We start from the raw sequence: 22,489 nt of genomic DNA, 5'->3' as shown, positions 1-22,489 counted from the left end.
GGGCAGACAGGGAGCGGGGGGGGGGGGGGGGGGGAGGGGGGGGGGGTTGGGGGGGGGCTGTCAGGGGGGCAGGGGTGTGGAGAGGGGTTGGGACAGTCAGGGACAGGGAGCAGGGGGGGTTAGATGGGTCGGGGGTTCTGGGGGGGCTGTCAGGGGGTGGGAAGTGGGAGGGAGTGGCTAGGGGGTGGGGCTACTCCCCAATGGAGTGTCCTCTTTTTTGAAAGTTCAGATATGGTAACCCTAGTGTAGAGCCAGGGTGGAGGAGGGGGTGACACATGGTGAGAACGGCAGGGTGGGGGGAGGTGACCTGAGCAGCCTGGCATGTGCACTGAGCAGAGGGAGATGGGGGTGGGAGAGGAGCTGGCCAAGGGCACCCGCCCGTAGCCCCCCGAGGAGCTGCAACCCCACGCTTAACCTGGATACTGCAATTCAGGCTGCAGCTGCCCTGGTCTGATGCGGCAGAGCAGCCTGTGGAGCCGACAGCACCAGCATGCACTGACACTGCCTCAGGAGCCCTGCACCCGCAGAGACACGTCCCAGCATGCAATGCTCGGCTTGGCTCGGTCACCCTCTGCTCATACCAGGGTGGCCCATTGCATGCTGGGAGCATGTTGTCTGATCCCAGACAGCCCCCCGGAGAAGGGACCCCCAATATGGCGGGCCCACACCGTGACCTGCTCGATGAGGCCTTCTGGATTCTGCCTGATGCTCCTTACTGCTGGGGGAGCGCCATTGGGCCCTGGGAACCCGTCTCCTCCTGAGCCCTCTCGTGGTGCTGCGTCACATCCTCCCCCACCCCGCCCCAATCTCCAAGGCCAGGCCCTAGGCTGGGGAGGGGGCTAAAACAGTGCTAGCTTGCTCATCTAGAGAGCAGCTCACAGCCATGGACTCACTATGGGGCTGGCAGCAGAGCTAATGCTACGGCTGGTAGAGGGAGTGGGGGAGGTAAGGGGGCAGCAGCGTCTCCTCCTCTGGGAGTCGCTCCTGGAGCTGCGACTTACCCGCACCCGTCCTTAACAGCTGTGCTAAGGAAAGCAAGGACGCAGAGGGGAATAAAATCGGTGTTAACATCAGCCGCTGGCACAGCCCCGCAGAGTGCAGTGCAGGGAGCCCCACCTGGGCTAAGTTGCTGGGGGTGGGGGAGCTAGAAGTCACACAAGCATCAACTGAGAGGTGCTACCAGGCAGTGGCGGATTAGCCACTGGGCCTATGGGGCCCGTGCCCAGGGGCCCTGGCTAATTGGGGGGCCCTGGAGCCCTGGGCAGGTGGGGAAAGCCCCTGCGCCATGACCCTGCTCCTGGGCAGCAGGGCCGGGCAGGTGGGGCCATGGGGGAAACCCCTGCGCCTCTTGATCCCGCTCCCCAGCGGCCAGTCGGGGGAAACTCCTGCCTGCCCCCGCCCCCACTACTTGGCATTCACACTGGGTACAGCAGCGGGGGAAGCCCCCTGCACCTCTGACCCCGCTCCCCAGCAGAAACTGGGGGGCAGCAGGGGAAGCCTCGCTGCAGCCCCGGGACTGGAGGAGCTCTCACTACCTGCTGCAGCCTCAGGGCTGGGGGAGCGCTCACTCCCTACTGTGGCCTGGGGCTGTGGTGGGGGGACAGAGCTTCTCCAGACTTGGGGCCGCAGTGGAGAGGTGGAATGTGGGGGACCCTGGGTGGAACAGGGGTGGGGCCCTGGGGAAGGGGCAGAAAGGGGTGGGGCCATGGGCAGGGTCACATACAGAGGCCTGGACCTGTCATTGGCCAGGTGAGGAGGGAAGGGGTCACGAGGTCTTTCACCCTGCTCCGAGTGCCAGGGATGCTGGACTCTGGAGACCTCCCTGCTTGGGCTGGGCAGGGCAGGGAGGGAGGCTGGGTGCCCACGGCAGGGTGAGCTTTGCAGACGCTCTAGGGGTAATCAGCATGCTCGCTCAGCACTCACCTTGCTCCTTCTTGAACTCGTTCTCACTCATGAACACTGGGGCCATGAGCTCTCCCACCGGCGGCTGGATGGAGACGTAGAACTGACGCGAGTGGGTGCTGGAGGAAACATGCCACAGTGAGAAGGACCCAGCCTGGTTGACCCCGGGAGTTGAGGGCAAGTGTCAATCCCCACCATGCTCTGCCCTGCATGGCAGGCCCAGCTCACCAGCAGTGGCAGCCACCCCTCTGAAAGCGTTCCAAAGCCCGGTGCAAAGGGAGAAGGTGCCACTGCCCCACTATAGGGGTGGGGAAACTGAGGCACAGGGGGAGGGTCAGAAGCAGATCCCACCAGCACTCAGCAGCCAATGCAGCAGCTTGTTACCACCCAGCCCTTGATGCTCTCTGGACAGCAGGGAGGAAGGAGCTCATCCGTGCCCGACTAGACACCCTGTTTCTAAGCACACGCTCTGCCATGTCAGGCAGTGGGGCAGCCCAACAGCTCAGTGCCGGACGGTGGGCTACGTGCCCACTGCTGCCTAAGAGAAGGCAGGTCCTGCCTTAGTTCCCTTCGGGGGGGGGGGGCTCCCAAGCTGCGTCATGGGGCGAATCCGTGGTGGTGTGGGAGTCACTGACTGAGGGGGCCAGGAACAAGAATCCTTCTCTGCTTCCCCATCCTGTAGGGCCCATTTGTGAGCCCCCTCTCTGATCAAAGCAGCTGCACTTGGGCTGGAACGGTTCCGCTGTGGACTCACACGGGGATCAAAGCCACCCTGCGCTGGTAACACCTGAACGCTTGGCATTAGAGCTCCACTAGGCTCCACAGTTACCACCCCACTGAGATGAATGGGGCACAGCCCTGCCCTGGGGTCCCAAGGTGATGTTTCTGGTGGGCCGGATCTGGGGCCAAGAATCCGACCTCCTGTGGAAGGGACGTACACCAGCCCAGCCGAGCGCTGACGAGGGTCCTGGAGCCTTGCTAAGAGGGGTAACTCCTGCCTGTGCCCGTGGGGGGCAGGGAGGGGAACTCACCACAGCTGGAAGTTGGCCGCCTGGGTGGAGTCGCAGAAGTCGATGCCCATGATTACGTTGGCGGTGTCGCCAGGCGCTAAGGACTCTGTAAGAACAGGGACAGCTTGTGACTGCAGACATAGCTGTCTCCACCTGGGCTGGGCCAGGCTGGCAATGCACACAGTCATGGAATCCCCTTGGGCTCCGGAAGGCAGCCTAGGGGAATCTCAGCCTGTGATGCATGAACTGCAATGGCCTTAGCCAGCTCCCTGCTGCACATACACCTCAGGCCAGGTCCTTCCATGAAGCCTACAGGGGTGTGGGGTCTGTGTGTGTGTCCTGAGGATGCATATGCAGCCCTCAGCCTGTGACTCTGCCCACAGGGCCCCGGGGGAGGAACACTGCTCACTTTGGGGGAGGGTTCCGTCACCTAGAGGTGCCCAGGCCGGCACGGCTGATGGGGGCTTCCTGCTGGGACCTCCCAGGTGGGGCCATCAGCCTGGGAGAGGCCAGTGCCAGTGAGGTGAGGATCCATCCCCCATCCCATGGCAAACTGGGGTGCAGGTAAAGACACCGCTGCCCCCGAACTTACCCCCAAATATAGTGTGCCTGGGTGACAATTAGGGCCCCATTCTAGTGCCCCCCGAATGGCTCCTAGGAGATCGCAGCTGCAGCACATGTAGGCAGAGGGGCCCAGATCATGTCTCAGCCAGCCAGCTTCATGGGGCATCTTCTCTGCCCTACCCCCCGATTTTGGTCCACAACTGAGCAGCTGCCCCCACCCCACCCAACACAGAGCATTTGGTGGCAACAGCCCAGCTGAGGGGCTCGCAGCCTGGCCCTGGCAGTGGGAGGGGCCGACCGCCTGGGCTCCTGCTGGTCAGCGTGAAGCCAGCATCCTGCAAAGCCCAGAATGTGCATCACGCCAGGGAGCCTCACTGAGTGGGCAGCATCAGGCTTCGCCACCGACTCGCTGCATGAGCAGCCCTGGCTGCAGCCCTGGGAGAGCGAGCCTGCCTTTGGGAGCCCCGTCATCCCAGCCCAAGGCCAGCCGGCTTTACCAATCTCCTGGAACTCCTGGATTCGCATCCCAGACACCAGCTTGGGCTCGCTGACCCGCAGGTTCTTCACCTCCGACTCTGTGTTGTTGGAGAACTGGATCTGCACGCCCACCATGTGGGGGTCAGGGGGGAAGGGCTGCCGGTTGAAGTAGTACTCTACCGAGAGCCCCTCGCCCGCCATGCGGTGCAGCAGCTCGTAGGTCTTCACGGTGCTGAACACGGGGCTGAGCATCTGGGCAGAGGGAGGGAGAAAGGCCGTTGACACACGCCAGGGGTGAGTCGCAGGCTGGGGAGCAGCGATGAGCCGATCCCTATGCTCCAAGGCAGGGGAAGCGAAGAAATCACTTCAGGAGCTGATCCCACCTCCACTGCTACCTGCAGATGCCTGAGGCCCTGGGCTGGGGGAGCAGGACTCTGGGTGACTGGGCCAGGCTTGCGAGTCCTTCCCCCTTTTGAGCCGTGGCGTTGGGACAGTTTTTGGAGTGGGGGTGCTGAGCTGCACCCCTCTTACCCCTGTCCACACCCCTTACTGCCCCCTAGAGCTGGGGCCAGGAGCAGGGCCGTGGCTCTGGGAGGAGGGGATGCAGACAGGGCTATGGCGGCAGAGGCTAGGGCCACAGCTAGGGGTGGGTGCGGAGCCCTGGGCATGGGGCTGGAGGCCGGGACACTGGGGCCAGCAGCAGAGCCCTGGGGACCGGGGGCCGAGCGGGACCCCGGGCTGGCAGCGGAGCTCCCAGGCGCGGGGCTGGTAGCCGAGCGGGAGCCGGGGCTGGCAGCGGAGCCCCCTGGAAGCAGCAGGGCAGGCAGCCAGGACTCTGGGCGGCAGGGGTGCAGGGCCGGTGGCTAGGAAGGGCCTGCGCCTATGCTCTTGGGGTGGCCTTGTTCTCCCGAAGGAACCCCAGGGCCTACCTGCTGCCCCATCACTAACTCCCAGTCCTCCTCAAGAGGGGGGACAGTGGGGGATCCCCCGGCAGAGTGCAGCGCAGGGGAGGCCTCACCGTGGCTTTCTAGGCCTCCTTACGCAGCGCTCTGGAAGGAGGGATCCAGCGGCAAGGCCGCCGTCCCAGCATGAAGAACCAGGGTCACTCACAGTAGGAGTCAACGAGGCGTTGGTCAGTGTGAGTCCCTCCAGGTCAGTCACCAGGCTGGTGGAGACAATAGCGGGGGAGGAGGCTGGCTGGGGTGGAGCGGGGGTGACTGTGAGGCAGAGACAAGTGGGGAACAAAGGGTTAAGAACAGGTGGTAGCCAGGACTGTCGAAAGCCCAGCCCAGTCTGGCAGGACCAGACAAGCAGGGACAGGGAGGGTGTCACCGGTTACGAGTCTCCTGACACCTGGGGTTTGTTCTCCTGTCAGTGTTGGGAGTGGCGGGGTTTGTGCAGGTATCGCCCAGAGCCTGGGGGGGGGACACGACCCCACCCCCAGTGGCTTGGAAAGTGGGATACCCAGGAACGCCCAGCAGAGCCCTCTGCTGCCCCTGTTAGCAGCCCAGGTGGGCTGGCAGTCACTTGATGAGACTGCAGGAAGTAGCAGGGAGCCTGGGAACCGCTGGGCATGGGGGTGGGGCACTGCCCTGAATACAGACTATGAAACTGACAACCAACCGCAGAACAGAGCTGAGTGTGGTGCCTCCTCGGGCAGGTCTCATCCAGGGCCCAAGCCCAGCCCCAGGGGCGCTGCTCGCTCTGCCGCTGCCCAGGGCCTTTGGTTTTGCTCTAAGCTACCTCTGATGGTGCTGAAAGATGCCAGGCCCAGCCCAGCAGCCACAGCACAGTAGGTGGCAAGGCTAGCGCCCGCTGTGCCACCCAGCCCTGCCCTGGATGGGGCACTAGGGCTGAGAGGGCAGCTCCATCTCCAGGGTGTGCTCACTCCTCCGCCCCGCTCCCTTGCCCAACAACAAGGGAGGCAGTTAGTTAGAGGCCAGCACGGAGAGTGGTTTTGTGATGGGGACACAGAGAGGGCGGAGACCCAATTCACCACCCCATTGAGAGCGAGGGTGGCTGTGTGGGTAAAGCTCTAGCAGGGGAACCAAAAGACCTGGGCTCTATTCCCAGCTCTGCTGGTGACCGTGGGCAAATCACATTTTCCTCAGTTTCTCATCAGCTCAATGGGGCACTTTTCAGCCAAGCACTTAACAAAGGTGGTCAGTAGCATCACCCCCATTTTACAGATGGGAAAACTGAGGCAGAGAGAGAAGAGACTTGTCCAAGGTTACCGAGCAAAGCAGTGTAGAACCAGGACTAGAACCCAGGCCTATCCTGTAAGCCTCCCTGGGGGATTGGAGAAGGATTCATTAGTATTTGTAAAGTGCTTTGAGATTCCTGGCCAGAGAGGAGCAGGGGATCGTTAATTCGAACTGGCTGAAAACTTTTCACTGAAATAATTTTTTTGACAGAAAATAGCTTTATCTTTGGTGACAAAACCAGACATTTTCACACACAAAAAATCCATTTCCATCAAAAACTGTAGGGTTTTTGTCATAAACGCTAAACAAATTAATTTGTCAGTTTCTGACAACCAATTTTTTTTTGTTTTTACACAGAAATGTCAATTCTCAGCAATCAAAACACAAAAAAAAATGTTCCATTTTTGATCAATTTAGATTAAATCCAAACCAAAAATTATTTGTGCCAACATTTTTCATAGATCAGAATTACTGTTATTTAGTTGTACTTCTGTAGCCTGGAAGTGCTAGGCGCTGCACAAACACAGAACCAAAAGGTGGCCCCTGGCCTGTAGATCTGCAATGTCAGAGTCTTAACTTATTAGTCAGACTTTCCACAGGCCGCTCTCCATCACCCTGGACATCCTGGGACAAACCCAACCTGACCTATGTGGGCCAGCACCACACAGCACAATTATGGGGCCAGGGGTAGACTCTTGTGCTATTTATGTGGGATGAGCTCACTCATCTTAGAACGTGGCTCTTTTCTCCTTAACTAAAGAACGGTTTTCCATGGTCCTGGAGGGTGAATTCCCATGAGGGAAATTTCTCTCCTGCCTGGATCCCAGGTGCCCACTCAGACGCTGAGAGAAAGGAGGGTGGGAACAAGGGACACCAGGTTGAAATCCCCCCCCTCCCCCCCCATGCAGCGGGTTGGGCAAGGCCTAGGCACCAGAGGAAGAACATGCTCCCAGCATCTGCAGCCACATAATAAAGGTAATGTCAAGGCTCCCTCAGCACCATGGACAGATCACACAGCTATGAAGAACCAATCAGCAGGCAGCTCATGAGCCCAGTGGGAGCAATATCAGAACTACATGCATAAGCACTCCCTCCCTGTGCAATGACAAAGGTGCTGCCCCTTTAGAGCATGCAAGGGTCCCAGAGTGCTTTGCAGGCAATTATGATTATGCCAGGGCCAAGGAGGCATTAGTTACATCTCGCAGTGGACTCAGGAGAGCTGAGGTCTATTCCCAGCTCAGTCACTGTTCTGCTGGGCGACCTTGGGAAGTCACTTCCCTGACCTGTGCCTCAGTTTCCCCATCTGTAAAAGGGGATAACGATACTGCCCTCCTCTCTGAAGTGCTTTGAGATCTATGGATGGAAAGTGCTGTATTAGGATTAAGGGTTATTATTATTATTACTACTACTACTACTACAACAAATGGAGAAACAGACAGAGGAATTTGCCTATGGTTGCACTGTAAGTAATAAGGATAGGCAGAAATTGGAACCCAGGAGTCATGGCTCCCTGTCCCTCTCTAACCACTAGACTATGCTGCTACAAAATCTGGTTGTGCTCATTGGGCCAAGTCCCTTCTGATCTCCTCCCCTGAGGCTCGCTCTGTCACCAAACACAGGACCCCCCCAAAAGAGCCAAGCCGCTCCAGAGCCTCTTGGGCATCCCTCAGAGTCTTGTCTCAGCCCCCACCTTCCCCACACTGAGCTCAGACTGCTCCTGAAGAGGGTCGTCTCATCCCCTGCTCACTCCTTTCCCGAGAAGCCACATTTCCCAGGACACCTGCTCTTATAGGGCTCTCGGGCCATAAGGGACACCTGGGGTCCTGTGCACACACTGAGCGTGACACCGCTCCCATCCTCAAAGTCTGTCCCAAGGAGAGTCCCTGTGTCTTTGCTGCACGCCCCTCTCCCCAGGCGCTGGCCCTGGCTGCCCTGCAGGCTCAGCTGCGGAAGCAGGATTTCCTAGCACCTGGGCCATGCGCTGCTTGGCCCAGAGAATGGTTTTAACTTGTGATGCCACATTACGCACGCCAGGGCCACGCATCAGGCTGAACACAGGATGCTGAGCCCACAACACAGCAGTGCAGGATGTGAGCGAGGCACCACTGGGGCCCTGGTGTTACACTCAGCATGTGGGTGAGAACAGACTAACCCACTGCCGTGGTGGCATTAGGCACCTGCCCCCTTGCAGTCCCAGAGGGCCCCCTGAAAGCCACATTTGGCCCACAAGGGCCTTCTATTCGGCTCACTGGGCATCAGATGCTCCCCCTGGTTCCCCGCTGGTGGCTCAGCTATAAGGATGGCCCCGCTGCCCAGCTCCAACTCTGCCTGGGGTCAGCCGGAGCTGCGTAGCAGCAGAAACCCCAGTGGGGAGCAGGGGGGAACAGTTGATGCCTGGCGGGCCAGACGGAAGGCCCTTGCCAGTGGCTCCGGTCCCTGTACTCCCCCGCAGGCAGTGCCAGGTGGCCCCTTTCCCTCCCCTGCAGAGCATCCTCCAAGCTGCCATGTGCCAGTCCCAGGTAGGGTGACCAGATAGCAAGTGTGAAACCCTCGGGACGGGGGTGGGAGGTAATAGGGGCCCATATAAGAAAAAGGCCCAAATATTGGGACTGTCCCTATAAAATCAGGACATCTGGTCACCCTAGTCCCAGGCCTTGGCGAGGGGTGCTCAGAGGTGGGTCAGTGCAGGGATGCTACAGCCCAGGAGCAGGCAGGGTTGCACAGGGAGGACACAGAGGTGGAGCCAGACCTGAGTAGCAGGGCCTCCTGGACAGCAGAGCCCCGAGCTGGGAGCAGGAGCCAGGCACAGGGGGAGGTGGGGATAGGACAGGCTCTGGGGGGAGCTACCGCCTGTGTCCCCCACTGTCCCCATCTTCCTCCCAGTTCCAGGTAGGGCCCCCAGAATTGAGCTTTTCAGGGGGCCCCCATCGGACAAACACCATCACTGACTCCCATGAGAGCCAGGCAGCAGGCAGGCAGGGAAGCTACAGATCCAAACAGGGAGGAGGAGAAATGGTAGTAAACCAGGGAAGAGATGGGGAGATGGAGGGAAGGTGTCAAGAGAAGTCTCCCTGCCTCTCTCCTCTGCCCCGCCCCAGCCCATAGTGCAGTGGGGATAAGCCATGGGGATGAGCTGTAGGGCAGCGAGACTCACAGTCATCCAGGTCCAGCAAGGAGATCTCCTTGGTCCCTTTCCTGGAGGCCTTTGGGGCGGGTTTGCTGCTGGGATGCTGCAAGAGAGGACAGAACTGGGGCAATATGACTGTCAGATGGGGGCAGGGGAGCTTGGAAAGGAGCACAGGGCCCAGCGAGGCCCAGCCCAGCACTGGCACGGGGAGCCCTGGGTGCAGGATACTCAGAGAGGGGCAGGAGCTGAGTCCCAGGCCCGTGCATGGGGGGATGGGAACCCCGGCCCACCTCTCTGCAGGGCAAGTGGGTGGTGCCAGGGCTCAGCGGCAGCGAGCCCCTCCCTGGCCGCCCAGCCCGTCCCCTCACCGTGGTTCTCCTCTTGCTCTCCGGCTCTGACTGGGATTCCTCTGCCTCGGAGCCTGAGTCTGACTCGGACGAGCTGCTCTCCGAGATGCTGCCCTCCTCCCATGAGGTCTCGGAACCCCCTTTCCCTTCATGCTGCGGCTTCTTCTTCTTCTTCCCCTGCTCCTCCTCCTCCTCGCTGGGGTCGCTGGGGGAAGGAGAGGGTCAGGCACAGGGCACCACCGACACCTCGCACGCCCCTTGGGCCCCATGACTATCAGGAGGCACCTGCTACCAGTGGCTAATTTAGATACTTTGATATCATTGGATAAGAGCCATGGCTGGGGACCATGCGTCTGAGCTAGACTCACCCTCTCCGGCAGATTTATCTGGTGGGATAATCACATTGTGCCGATGTTGGGGTGATGTCACCCCAAGCTGTGACACACCCTGGGTGGCTGACACCCTCCCTACCCACCCCATCACCAGCACTCCTGCGCTGTCCCCTGCTGGCTGAGTGACTGACATCCCCCCCACCAACACTCCTGCATGTCCCCCTGCTGGCACTGGAGCAGCTGGGCCCAGCCTTTCAGCCTGGGATCTCTGCCTGGCACCCCGGCCGATGTCAGCGAAAGGAGGGGGCACGGGCAAAGGTGCTGGGTGTTAAAGGCATGAGAAACATACATGGTGGGATGGGCTGTACTCCCCCCATGTCCCTGGGGGTGTTCCTCAGTCCCCAACTGGTTGCACCTCCTGCCCCCTCTCCCCGCCACAGCCTGTGATACCTCCCAGCGCTCTCCAGGCAGGCTTTCCGGGGCCCTTCCTTTCCCTTCTTCTTCTTCTCCTCCTCCTCCGACTGGTCTCCACTCTCCTCGCCCCGGCTTCCCGAGTCAGAGCCACTCTCGCTGCTGCTGCTGCCACTCTCGCTCTCCGACTCACTGACAGATTCCGGTTCTGGGAGAGAGAGAGAAAATCTCAGTGTTGACAGCCCTTGCCAGGCACCGTCTGCAAGGCCGGCCTGCCCAGCCCCCTCGTGCCCCCCCCCCCCCCCCCCGCTGCCACGCCATACTGTCATCCCATGCACTTGATCCTTCCCTCCAGGGGCATTACACTGCCATGGTCGCTGGGCCAGGGGCTCCCCCAGCTGGTGCGCTGGAGAGGGGTAAGGAAGGGAGTCATTACGTCATTCCCATATGTGCACACAGATGCGCCCTGTCCCCCGTGGACGATGCTGGCTGTGCCCGCTCCCCACGAATAGCCAGGAGGCAGGACTGGATGGTCCCTTCAGACAACACGTTGTGCCCTGGGCCTTTTCCAGGGAGGAAAGGCTCCTGAGTGAGGGTCAGTCCAATTCGAGGACCCTGAACGCTTCTTGGGATTAAGTGGGAAGGACTCTGTAGCCCCCTGTCATCTGGGCACTGGCCAAGAGCTCACAGCCCTTTCTAGTCAGGCCGCTGGCAGCCCAGCCTGGGCCAGCAGGGAAGGTGGGGGATGCAGAGCAGAGAAGCTTTGGAAGGGCTGGCCCTTTGCCCCTCAGACACATCTTATCCCCCCACCCATCGGGAATGTGACAGAGCCCACAGCTCACATCACCAGCAGACGGGAGCGGATTGCACTGCCATCCCCATGCAGCAGGCGCCAGAGCTCAGCACTGCATAGGCAGGTAACGCAGGAGCCTGCTGGCCTCCAGCCGTGGGAGCACTGCCAGGGCTGGACAGTGCCACCCTGCTGCCCGGCACAGTGACGGCCAGGTCCCTCACCACTGTCTGCTGATTCCGTGGGCCCGGACTCTCCCTCTGAATCTGAGTAGAATGGCTTCTCCACCTTCTCTTTCCTCTTCTCTCGGCTGGTGCACTTGGTCCATTCCGGAACCTGCGCGGGAGCAGAAAAGGAGGTGAGGCACATGCCAGCCCCAGTGAACCCCCCACAGCAGAGAGTTGGCCCAAGGAGAGGAGCTCACAGAGGCCAGGCCCTTCCAAAGGGATTCTGCAGTGATGGACAGGTTGATTCCCAGGAAATGTCCCCAGGGTCAGTACCATGGGGGCTCTGTCCTGGAGGGGGCATGGGGACCGCACAGCGATGCACGGAGCATGCACCTATCCCTCTTCTCACCACCCTCATGGCATGATACTCACCAGCCTTCTCCCTGATGGGTGGATCACCCAGCAGCAAGTGCTGGGGGCAGATCCATCGACAGGCATGGCAGGGCTCTGGCTGGGAGCTACGCTACCTAACAGGTGTGTGCTTATGCATGTGCTCAAGTTTAGCCCTGAGAGATTAAAAGGAGTTTAATCTACACACACGTTTGTGCGGAGGGTGGGGGTGGCGGTCTGTCTTTTACTCTCTGCTGAGATGTCAGATCCTTTATGAGTGTTATAGAAAAAAGCCAACACATGCGCACACACACAATTCCCAAGTGCTGAAAGTTAAAAGCAAGAGAGAGGGGAAAGGCACCATAACAAACACACACGAGCCACCTCTCTGAGCTCTCCCAGCAACCCGATGTGGCTTTCAGTGAGGAAGGTGGTTTCTTCCTGCAAACGAGGGAGATCGCTGTCACAGGAGCAGAGCGACTCTGCAGGGCGTCTGCCCCAGCCCCTCCACTCCGCGCCCCACTCCTCCTGCCTTAAGCATCAGGACAGGAACCACCCACTTCTCTGGACACCTGGGAGGGTCAGCAGCTGCCGGGAGCTTGGCACCAGAGCCCAGGGGCCCCTGACACCAAGGCTGTGGGTAGTGCATTCCCCGGGATCACATAAATGGAGCACAACATGAGGTCCCATCCCCAGAGCCCAGCTAGCACGGTACCTCCACATTGCGCACAGATGGGTCGGGGGCCTCGTCCGGCCAGTCGGGGAGCTCCTGGTAGCCCACTGCCTTGGCGTTGAGGAGGTGTGAGAGCGAGCCGAGCTGGAAATGGTCCCGATCTGCAGCAGGAGGGGAGAGTTCAGAGCGCAGCCCTCCTGGCCCCACTCCCCACCCTAGCGGCTTCCAGCCTCACAGCCCAGCAGGCCCCATGTTCCACATCACCCAGCCCTTACTGGGAGGAACTGGCTCCCCTCTCATAGCCAGACAGAGACCCCTGGGTCCTGTGCACCTTGCCGTACCTTTGAAGGAAGACTCCAAGATGGGGGCGGGCTTCTGCGCCAGGAAGAGCTTCTTGGCGTACTTGTTAAGGGCCCCGCTCTTCTCGGTGGGCACGATGAGCTGACGGATAAAGCGGGCCCGGTCCCGGATGTCGTAGTTCTGGTCGTACTTGGCCAGGTTCAGCACGTACTGGGTCAGCAGCTTGCTCTACAGCGACGCTTGGCAGCTCAGCATCTTCCCTGGGACTTTACAGGGCTATCGCGCTGAGCAGAACCCCTCCCCACCACACAGATGGGGAAACAGAGGCCCAGGGAGTGGAAAGGACTTGCCCAATGGCACCCACCCCAGCTCTGCTGATTCCCTGAGCCCAGCCCACACATCCCCCACTGAGCAGGGCAACCCTAAGTGCAGGGACTGTGGGCCCAATCCAGCAAAGTGCTGAGTGCCTTCCACACACCCCGGCTTCTGCTGGCACAGAGCTACTTGCAGGATCGGGCCCATGGGTTGCAGGCTCGGCTGGCTGGCTGGGCTGTTTCAGATGGAAGTGTCTCGGCCCTCACACAGCACCCCACTGCCTGGCAGGGGCCAGGGCACTCAGACACAGCTGCACCCCATCCCAGAGCGCCCAGCACTGTCACCATGGGGACTGGCCAGCTAGGCGGCCCTGCAGCGTGGGGTGGAGTCAGGCACAGCTGCGATTGTCGCAGTTTCCTGGCAGTGGTCAGGGGAAGCCAGTGCAGGGGGCACAGGCTCAGTCAGCCCTGCACTAATTGCTTGTGCAATGTCTGCATGGAGCCTGCTGGGGCAGAGCCAGCCGCGTGGCGAGAGCAGGGTCTCGGAGACGGTTTGGGAAGCTGCTGATGCTGCCACTCGCTTCCTGCCCCACCCACCCAGCCGGCGCTCACCTGCTTGGAGTTGGTCAGGTAGAGCTTGGCTGCCAGGTTGATGACCTGCAGCTTGACGATGTCCTCCTCACCGGTGAAGGACTTGGCCATCTTGCGCAGCACATCGGGTGCGATCTTGGGCACGTGCTCGCAGTACTCGCCAATCAGCCAGAGGATGCTGGCCCGGGCCATGGGCACCTGCAGACAGGCACATGGCAGCGCCCCAGCTCTGCCGAAATCCCTCGCACCCAGCCAGGGCAAGCTCCAGAGGGATGGGCTGGGGCCAGGAGCGTCACCCTGAGCCGGTGCGAGTGCAGTGCAGTCCATGGGAGACCTGCCCACACCCTGCAGCCACTATGCTGTGGACTCCGTAGGCCAGGATTTGCGGTCCTGTCCAATGCCCCCGCTGCTCCCCAGTCCCACCAACCCAACCAGTTCCTTCTCCCAGTCCGGGCCCAGCTGCTGCATTACCTAGCACATCCCAGGATCCTTTGCACTGGGGCACCCAGCACAGGGAATTCTGGGACCCAAGCACCGAGACCCTCGGGAGTGGGGACGGGGCAGAGAGCTCTGGGAGGACAAGATGGCCCCACTCCATTCCAGGGATGCCCCCTGAGGTCACGTCCTAGGCGAGTGCCTGCCTGTGTCCATCTTGGGAACCACAGCAGCAGGCCTGCACAGTGCTGCCCCTTCCAGGACACACACAGCTGGGAGCCTGGCAATGCCCACCCACTGCAGCCAAACCAGGGAGCAAGCGGGTCCTGCTGGGGCTGCGCTGGCAGTTTGAAAAGCATGGCCGGTCCCTCCCGCTGGGCCGGTCCCTCCCAGCTGACTCCAGAAGGCCCCCTGGGGCAAGCGCTGGAGGAGGAGTCCCAGCCCTGGTGGCACAGGGGATTTGAACTCAGGGCTTCGCAGAAGCAGGGGAGCAGACACTGAGTGCAGCACCCCCTGGGGTAGGGGCCTGGTAAGAGGAGAAAGGGGGCAACAGGCAGCAGCACTTCCACAGGAAGGGCAGCTCAGGACACCAAGGACCCCCCTGAACTAACCTCTGCTCCTTCCTATGGGCACAGCCCACTCCACACTCACCCCCATACAGCTGGAGCCCCCAGCCCCTCTGGCAGTGGGAACAGCTGGGCCCCGATCCCAGACATACCTGGATGTTGTCGGTGAGCTTGGCCATGTGCTTGATGATCTCGCTGTGCTGAGAGGGCTGCATCTGCAGCAGCTTCTTAATGACGACCACGGACTCAGCCACCACTAGCTCTGGGGGCAACAGAGAACCCCAGCCGCCAATGAGCGCAGAGACGTCTCTGTCCCCCGCACTGCCAGGACTCGGCCACAGCCAGCTCTGGGGTGAATGGTTCCTCTCCCCACCCTGCTGGGGCTGTGCAGGATCTCAGAGCATGAGGGGCCTCAGCCAGGGGTGTGCTATTGAACGCTGTGATGCTGACAACACACAGCTGTGGGAATTTGCTCAACCAGACATTTAATTCCCAGAAGATCGTCCCAGCGCAGGGTGCCCCTTCCGCCAGCTCTTCCCAGCCCGTGGCCTCCTCAAACCCAGCTGGAGCTCGTCCCGGGCCAGTGGCCATCACTCATTGCTTGATCTTCCACTGCAAGCTCTGAAAAGCACTATCTCCCATAGGCAGCCCCTTGACAGCTCTCCCTCGCCCCTCCCTGCCCCCAGGCCGCAGGCTCTCACCATCCCTGTTGGAGAGAAGCTGCACAAGGCCATTCAGGCAGGTGTCTCGGACCTTCCCGATGTTTGTGGCGCAGCGCCCGATGGCCTGGATGGTGGCAGCTACAAAGTCCTTGTCCATGCTCCGGATGTAGGTCTGCGGGACAAGAGGCATGGCAGCTTTCCTGGCATGCACCGGGAGTCAGGACACCATGCCGGACAAGCCCTGTCTGAGAGCTGATCGCGTGGGCTCAGACTACATGCAGGGTGGCTCCCAGCGGCTGCACTAGCTCAGGGCTCCTAGCAGCTGCTGTAGCGAAGGTCACAAGGCTGTCTATAAAGCCCGGTTCTCCCCTAGTCCCCATGTTTGGGAACAGGCCCTGGTAGGGCTGGACGTTTCTCATTTCCCCCCGTTTTAGGGAAATCCATCCAGCAGACATAGTCATTTACTTATATTCTGGTAGCACGTAGAGGCCCTGATGAGGATCAGGCCCACTGTGTGGGCATGTACAAACAGCTCAGCCCCTGCCCCAAGGAGTTTACATGAGACCCAATACACATGCTTTCCCCCACATTCATCGCAGAACAATCTGGCTGCTTCCCCCGGGGCTGTGGCTCCATGCCCACTCTCCAAACCCAGTGAGGAGCAGGGGCTGGGCCAAGGCCAGGGTAAAAACAAAAAGGGGCTTTGCTAATAAAGTGGGGAGGGTTTGGGCCCCCAGAAACCTGCACCTAGCGCCTTGGTGTTTAACTATGAAACAGCCACCGCCAAGCCCCACAGAGCCAGCCGGCTCCAGGACCATGTAGGGCTGGCCACAAATTTTCCAACAAAACTGTCTCTACTTTCCATGGAAAATGTAGATTTTTTCATTGAATAACCAAACAGCTGAAAACCAAAGTATCTGGATTGCACTAAACTGTCATGGAGCCTCTTGGGAACTGTAGGGCCAGGCTCCCCAGCCATCTCCCATGATGCATGCAGGAACGCCCACCATTGGGGTGCATCCTGGGAGATGTAGTCTCACCAGGGAGTCCAGTCCATGGAGGAGAATGGGAGCATGAAACAGCCGAACTACAACTCCCATGAGGCACCGCAGCAGCATTCCCAAATTGAAATATTCCATTTTCCATTTCTTTCCCCCACCCAAAAGCCCATTTTCTGCACAGCTCTGGCAGTGGGGATGGTTCCCAATGGCAGGTGGAGATGAGATTGTGAGAGTGAGTCTGCAGGGCACCAGCAATGAAAGCCCTGAGCTCTCAGGAGAAGCCCCAGTCTCCCTTCTCTCTGTAGTGGGCACCAGTGAGGTCACTTGCCACAGCAGGTAGCTCCTCCCAGGCTGTGAATGGTTCTTCCCTTGCTCATGGCTGGGGAGGAGCAATCAAGGCAAGCGCACACTGCACCCAAAGCCCCTCTCTTTTACCCCTATGCTGACAGAATTATCCCTGAAATGCTTCCAGCTCTGCCACACGCTGCGCCCACCCAGCTCTGCCCACCAGCCCCCGGCCCTGAGTACCTGGAACTCCCGCAGGATGGTGGAGATGTTGGTTTCGTTAGCGAGGTTGGTGAGAACTTCCAGCTGGAGAGGAGGGAGAGAGAGCACAAGAGAGCACAAGAGCGTGTGTGTGAGAGAGAGATGGAAAGATTTACCCCCCATGTGCCCAGAGACAGAGGTACCTCCAAGGATCCTGCCTGTGGGGAGAGTGAGAGGAGCCAGACTCTGGGCGCAGCAGACTGTGCATGTCTGGGCTTGAGGAGAAGGTGTCATGTGGCTGCATGGAGCTCCCCATGGGGACCAGAGGATCAGACGGTGTTTAGAAGGGAAGGCAGTGCCTACAAACTCCCAGAGGTGGTGGGGGCAGATTGCCTATGGCAGGGGAGTTGGGTAGCTCGGTGCCAAGGCTATGTCCGGGGTGCGTGTAGGGAATGCCTTGCTGTAAACATGCGTCAGGCCATCCTGTGCATTTGACTCACCTTGAGGATCTTAATCTGGGTGGGGTCTGTGGATCTGATGTAGAAGCTCTTCAGATATGGCTCGAACATCCCCTGCATGGACAAAGCAGCTTTAGCAGCAGCCCAGTTACCCTGCTGCATGCCAGCTGGGGGTCAGTCAGGGGACAGGGCAATGGACCAAGTGCATGATGGGGGATTTCTCTGCAGCATCTAGCACTGGCCCCTATTGGAGACAGGCTGCTGGTCTGTCCCCCATGGCAGGAGGTGGGGGATTGGACTGATCTGACACCCCAGAGTCCCCACACACAGCCCAGGAATGGGTCAGACCCAAGCCTCAGGCTTGGGGGAGCTCAGCCCCAAATCCCCCTATGCTGCAGCCCCAGCCTCTAGAGAAAAGAAGGGCGATTTCTCAAGTGCAGGGAACCAGGACTCACCCGCCGCTTAATGGACATTGTGGCCACGTTTTGCAGCACCACCCACTGCACCTCACTGCCGAGAGAGAGAGAGAGATCCATCAGCTGGCCCCATAGAAGCGAGGCAGCAAGGAGAATCCATGCAACAGGCTGCTCTTACACAATCCCTCCTCTTGACCCAATCTGGGCCAAATTTACCCCCTCCCTACTGAAATAACAAGCCCCAGCATCAGATTCTGCCCTGAGATGGGCTGTTTCAGGGGTTTCTCCCTCCAGGACCTCACTGGTTCCATCTCAGAAACTTTCATACTCCTGAGATGGAGCCAATAGGACCTACCTGGTCAGGCTGCCAGAAGAGCTCTGCGGCTCTGTGCAGGGCCTGAGCCCTGACAGCCTGTGACACACAGACTTCAGCCTCTTTGGAACAAGTCATGGAAGAAAGTTCAGGTGGTTGCTGGAGAGAAAGAAAGGGGTGTGTGGGGAGAGGGGGCGAGCAGAAGACAGAAGGAGGAAAGGGAGAAAAGAAGAGAAGCTGTGGTGGTTGCAGACCTGTGGCTCCTCAGAAGACGCACCAGCGCCTTGGCAATGACCCCAACCTCGGCCTTGGGTGCCAGGTGGAAGTACAGCTGAGCTACGGCCATCACCACCTGTGGGGGAGGGGGAGGAGAGAGACAGGAGGTCATATGAGGGCACTGAGCAATGGGCCAGCCACTACAGGCTGGGTGCTGCCCAGGGCTGGGTCTAAAGCACCTGACTGCAGAGACGGGTGTCCCATTTTCTGTGTACTGCCCCTTCACGTGTTGGGTTTCCCTGAGGCAGCAGCCAGCGGGAGAGCGCTGCTCCCAGCGAGACCCCTGTCAATGACCTGCTGGGCAGAGTGTCCAGAGCTCCGGCGGTGTCAGGGCAGGTGGCTTGCTGAGCTTGGGGCCTACGCATCCCCGTTCAGATGCAGAGCGAGTCACCGGGTGCGCACTCCTGCAGGACACAGTGCATTGTGTCTCCTTCCTTGGGGAGCCCCCATGTGCCGGAAAACCCGCCTGTCACTCCTCAGGCACGAGGGGAAGTGTCATACCGACGGGACCCTGGACTCAGGGCAATGGAGGGGCTGACTGCGGCACCGCAGCTCTGTTGGAGAATGCGGGGGGCTCACCATGTCATTGCAGCTCTGTGGCAGGGGGGCTGTGGCTCACCGCGGTGTTGCGGCTCTGTGGTGGGGGCATGTGGCTCACCAAGGTGTTGCGGCTCTTGTGTGGGGAAGGGCGAGAGGCTTACTGCGGCATTGTGGCTCAGGGGTGCAGGGCGAAGCAGAGAGGCATGGAGCTCACCGCGGGGTTGTGGCTCTGCAGTGGGGGGGGGGGGGGGGGGGGGGGGGGGGGGGGCTGACTGCGGCATTGTGGCTCGGCGGGGGGTGCAGGGCGAAGGGGCACGTAGCATGGTGTCGCAGCTCTGTGAGGGGACAGTGTGAGGGAGACAGGAGACTTACCGTGGCATTGCAGCTCTGGGGGGACTCACTGCAGCATTGTGACTCTGCAGTGGCGGGGGGCAGGGCGAGGCGGGAGGGCGTGGGGCTCACCGCGGCGTTGCAGCTCTGTGGTGGGGGGGCAGGGCGAGGCGGGAGGGCGTGGGGCTCACTGCGGTGTTGCGGCTCTGTGGTGGGGGGGCAGGGCGAGGCAGGAGGGCATGGGGCTCACCTGGCATTGCGGCTCTTTGGTGTGGGGCAGGGCGAGGTGGGAGGGCGTGGGGCTCACCGCAGCGTTGTGGCTCTGTGGTGGGGGGTAGGGCGAGGGGGGCATGTAGCTCACTGCGGGGTTCTGGCTCTGTGGTGGGGGGGCAGGGCGAGGAGGGGGGGCCATGTAGCTCACCGCGGCATTGCGGCTCTGCAGCAGGGGCTTCGTGTTGCGCAGCAGCAGCCGGTGGTCAGGGTCCATCACATAGGGCTTGCGCTTCACCAGAGAGGCCGCGTCCGGCTTGTCATCCTTGGAGTCCTCCTCATCGGAGCCGTAGAAGGCCTTCTCCGGGTTCTCCTCCAGCAGGGACTCCTGCCAGGCACAGTGTGTGTGTGTGGGGGGGTGCGGCGGATGCAGCACTATCTCCCCCTCAGCGGCCCCCTCAGCCAGTAAACCCATCCCAAAGACACTAATTAGGAGCTGATACAAGTCAGGCTTTTCCTCTCAGGCCCCACTGGCAGCCGCTTGGACTGGCCTCCCCAACTACCCCAGAGCAGCGACAAGACCCCGAGGGATCCCTGCATTGGTGAGGACAAGGGGAGGGGGATCAGGGCCAGCCTGTGCGAGCCCCAGGACAGCTTCACAGGGGTCGTTTTATGATCCAGAGGGGACACAGATCCAGAGGGGAGCGGTGATCACCCAGGCTGACCTCCTGCATAGCACAGGCCGGAGACCCACACCCAGGGATTCTGCAGAGCTTGTGGCTGAACTAGAACGGAGCTTTGGAAAAACACCGTCTCCATGTACAGCCTCTGTGGGATGCAGGATCTCCTCCCTCAGAGTGTGCCTTGTTTCTAGTCCAAGCTAAGGTGGGGATGCTGTGTTGCCACCACACGACAGCACCGTATGGCGCACCACCAAGGAGCCACAGCCGTAGGGGCTGTGGGCACCCCGAGCCCAACGCTGCCCAGTTGCCTCAGACTGAGCATCACTGCTTCAGGTCCCGCGGCTCTGAGAGGGGCAGTGCAGCCACGTGTGCCAGGGCTGGGAGGTCTGGCACTAGAACAGAGCCGACATAGGACCCTAAGTCAGTCTCCTCCCTTTCTGCACTCTGTTCCGGTATGAACTTCCCTCCCTGCCTTGCTGGGGTCATGCGTCCCCTGCCCTAGTCTGACTCACGTTCTGGTTGGGGCTGAGGAACTGGGTGCGCGCGTAGCGGGTCAGCATATTGATGATCACCACCTGGCCCCACTCCTCCACGTCGATCAGCAGGTTGCACAGCTTCCGATAGTTCTTGTGGATCAGGTCAATGCGCTCGGGGCAAACCTCCTCAAAGGCCATCACCACGCTGCCTGCCACCAGCTGGGACAGAGGGGAGAGAGCAGTAGTGGGGAGGGCAGGGCGGGAGGGAGAGCGACGTGATCTGCACTGGGAGGCGCTATTCTCACTTCCCACCGGCTGGCGCTGTTTCTGGGTCTCTCCCCAGGGAGCTCTGGGGAGGGCTCCGTCTCAGCCCTGACATGGGGGGACAGCCCCAGGGCAGGGTTTCTATCAGGACTCTGCTTTGAAGGCACTTCCAATAGGGCACATGGGTAGGAGACTGGGATCAGCCAACAGGAAAGCAGGGTCAGTGATGGTTAGTTTAATAGCACCCCCATCCAAGGGTGGCAGGACGCTGGCCCTTTAAGAATCCAGCTCCTGGGTTATCTTCCTGGGACCCCTGGAGTTGTACATTCGATGGGCCTTTGCCTGAAATTTGAGAAGGGGATCCTTTAATAATACAATGCCCTGCTACCCCCACCCCACGTGGTTAATGTGGCTCCCCCAGTACACCACCTCCACTCACTGTGGTCTTATCCGCCAGCAGCTTCTCAATCACTTCGATCAGCTGGTCCTTCTGATCTGAATCCAAACTGCAAGGGAGAGTCAGCAGTGGGTGATTCTACCAGCAGGGGGAGGGGAGAGGTACTGGAAGAGCCCTATCCCCCGCCCCCCTGAGCAAAAGGGGAGACAAGTGAAGCAGGCAGGACTGTGGTGTGTTGGAAGAGAATGAGGCAGGATCTGCTGTGTTGCACCTCACCGACCTTTGCAACTCTGCAACAGCGCAACTAGGCCCCAGATCCCCCTGCTCCTAGCCTATGAGCTAAGGAGAATCTCCATCGGTTGCTAGCAGTGTTGGGCCAATGATCCATAGCTGAGCAGTCCCAATTCCATCCCCTCTCACAGAAGCAGTAAATAGATAGCTTTTGAGCTTCCCTGCAGAGCAAACAGCTTGATCCCAATTAGAGAGGGGTCCCTATGAAGCGTTTGGCTGCCGGTCTCATTTCTCCCTCCTCTAGGTGTCAGCTGAAAACATCCACTCAATGTGCAGAGCAGTCAAAAAAGCAAACAGAATGTTGGTAATCAATAAGAAAGGGATAGATAAGACAGAAAATATCATATTGCCTCTATATAAATCCATGGTATGCCCACATCTTGAATACTGTGTGCAGATGTGGTCGCCCATCTCAAAAAAGTTATATTGGAACTGGAAAAGGTTGAGAAAAGGGCAATAGAACAGCTTCTGTATGAGGAGAGATTAATAAGACTGAGACTTTTCAGCTTGGAAAAGAGATGACTAAAGGGGGATATGATAGAAATCTATAAAATCATGACTGGTGTGGAGAAAGTGCATAAGGGAGTGTTATTTACCGCTTCTCATAACACAAGAACTAGGGGTCACCAAATGAAATTAATAGGCAGCAGGATGTTGTGAAGGACAAGACACTAACAGGGTTCCAAAAAGACCTAGATAAATTCATGAAGGATAGGTCTATCAATGGCTATTAGCCAGGATGGGCAGGGATGGTGTCTCTAGCCTCTGTTTGCCAGAAGCTGGGAATGGGCGACAGGGGATGGATCACTTGATGATTATCTGTTCTGTTCATTCCCTCTGGGCAGAGGTGAAAGTAAGCCGGTCCGGTTTGGCGTACCAGCAAGAGCCGGTGCGCTGTACCGGACCGGCTTCCCCAGGCCGGTGATTTAAAGGGCCTGGGGCTCCCGGCAGCGTCCGGAGCCCCTGGCCCTTTAAATTGCCACCAGAACCCCGCTGTCGGAGCCCCCGGGTAACAGGCGGCCAGGAGCCCCGGGGCTCGGGCGGTGATTTAAAGGGCCAGGGGCACCACTGTGGTAGTGGCGGCTG

The 22,489-nt window shown here is 59.9% G+C and overlaps 1 protein-coding gene across 3 annotated transcripts in view; it reads right to left on the bottom strand.

Moving 5' to 3' along the window:
• The window catches only part of AP3B2 (adaptor related protein complex 3 subunit beta 2), a 64,479-nt gene that overhangs the window by 5,944 nt on the left and 36,046 nt on the right, over positions 1-22,489 (bottom strand). The window contains exons 6-25 of one of the 3 annotated variants that reach the window (XM_029910793.1): positions 21,155-21,221; positions 20,488-20,670; positions 19,504-19,680; positions 18,191-18,288; positions 17,663-17,717; positions 17,250-17,321; positions 16,792-16,854; positions 15,302-15,434; positions 14,753-14,862; positions 13,621-13,797; positions 12,736-12,922; positions 12,437-12,555; positions 11,389-11,500; positions 10,447-10,582; positions 9,653-9,827; positions 9,312-9,387; positions 5,064-5,170; positions 3,974-4,205; positions 2,934-3,018; positions 1,924-2,021 (exon numbers count right to left, since the gene is read on the bottom strand). In XM_029910793.1, the coding sequence (XP_029766653.1) occupies positions 1,924-2,021; positions 2,934-3,018; positions 3,974-4,205; positions 5,064-5,170; positions 9,312-9,387; positions 9,653-9,827; positions 10,447-10,582; positions 11,389-11,500; positions 12,437-12,555; positions 12,736-12,922; positions 13,621-13,797; positions 14,753-14,862; positions 15,302-15,434; positions 16,792-16,854; positions 17,250-17,321; positions 17,663-17,717; positions 18,191-18,288; positions 19,504-19,680; positions 20,488-20,670; positions 21,155-21,221 (2,462 nt within the window). Of the gene's footprint in view, positions 1-1,923; positions 2,022-2,933; positions 3,019-3,973; positions 4,206-5,063; positions 5,171-9,311; positions 9,388-9,652; positions 9,837-10,413; positions 10,583-11,388; positions 11,501-12,436; positions 12,556-12,735; positions 12,923-13,620; positions 13,798-14,752; positions 14,863-15,301; positions 15,435-16,791; positions 16,855-17,249; positions 17,322-17,662; positions 17,718-18,190; positions 18,289-19,503; positions 19,681-20,487; positions 20,671-21,154; positions 21,222-22,489 lie in introns of those variants that run through there. The other 2 variants (XM_026648210.1, XM_024213775.2) reach the window with 2 other exon arrangements.

Source organism: Terrapene carolina, unplaced genomic scaffold (assembly GCF_002925995.2).
Source record: "Terrapene carolina triunguis isolate 2854851 unplaced genomic scaffold, T_m_triunguis-2.0 Scaffold67, whole genome shotgun sequence".
NCBI classification, from domain to species: domain Eukaryota; kingdom Metazoa; phylum Chordata; order Testudines; family Emydidae; genus Terrapene; species Terrapene triunguis.
This window is presented reverse-complemented; position numbering and strand designations above follow the sequence as displayed.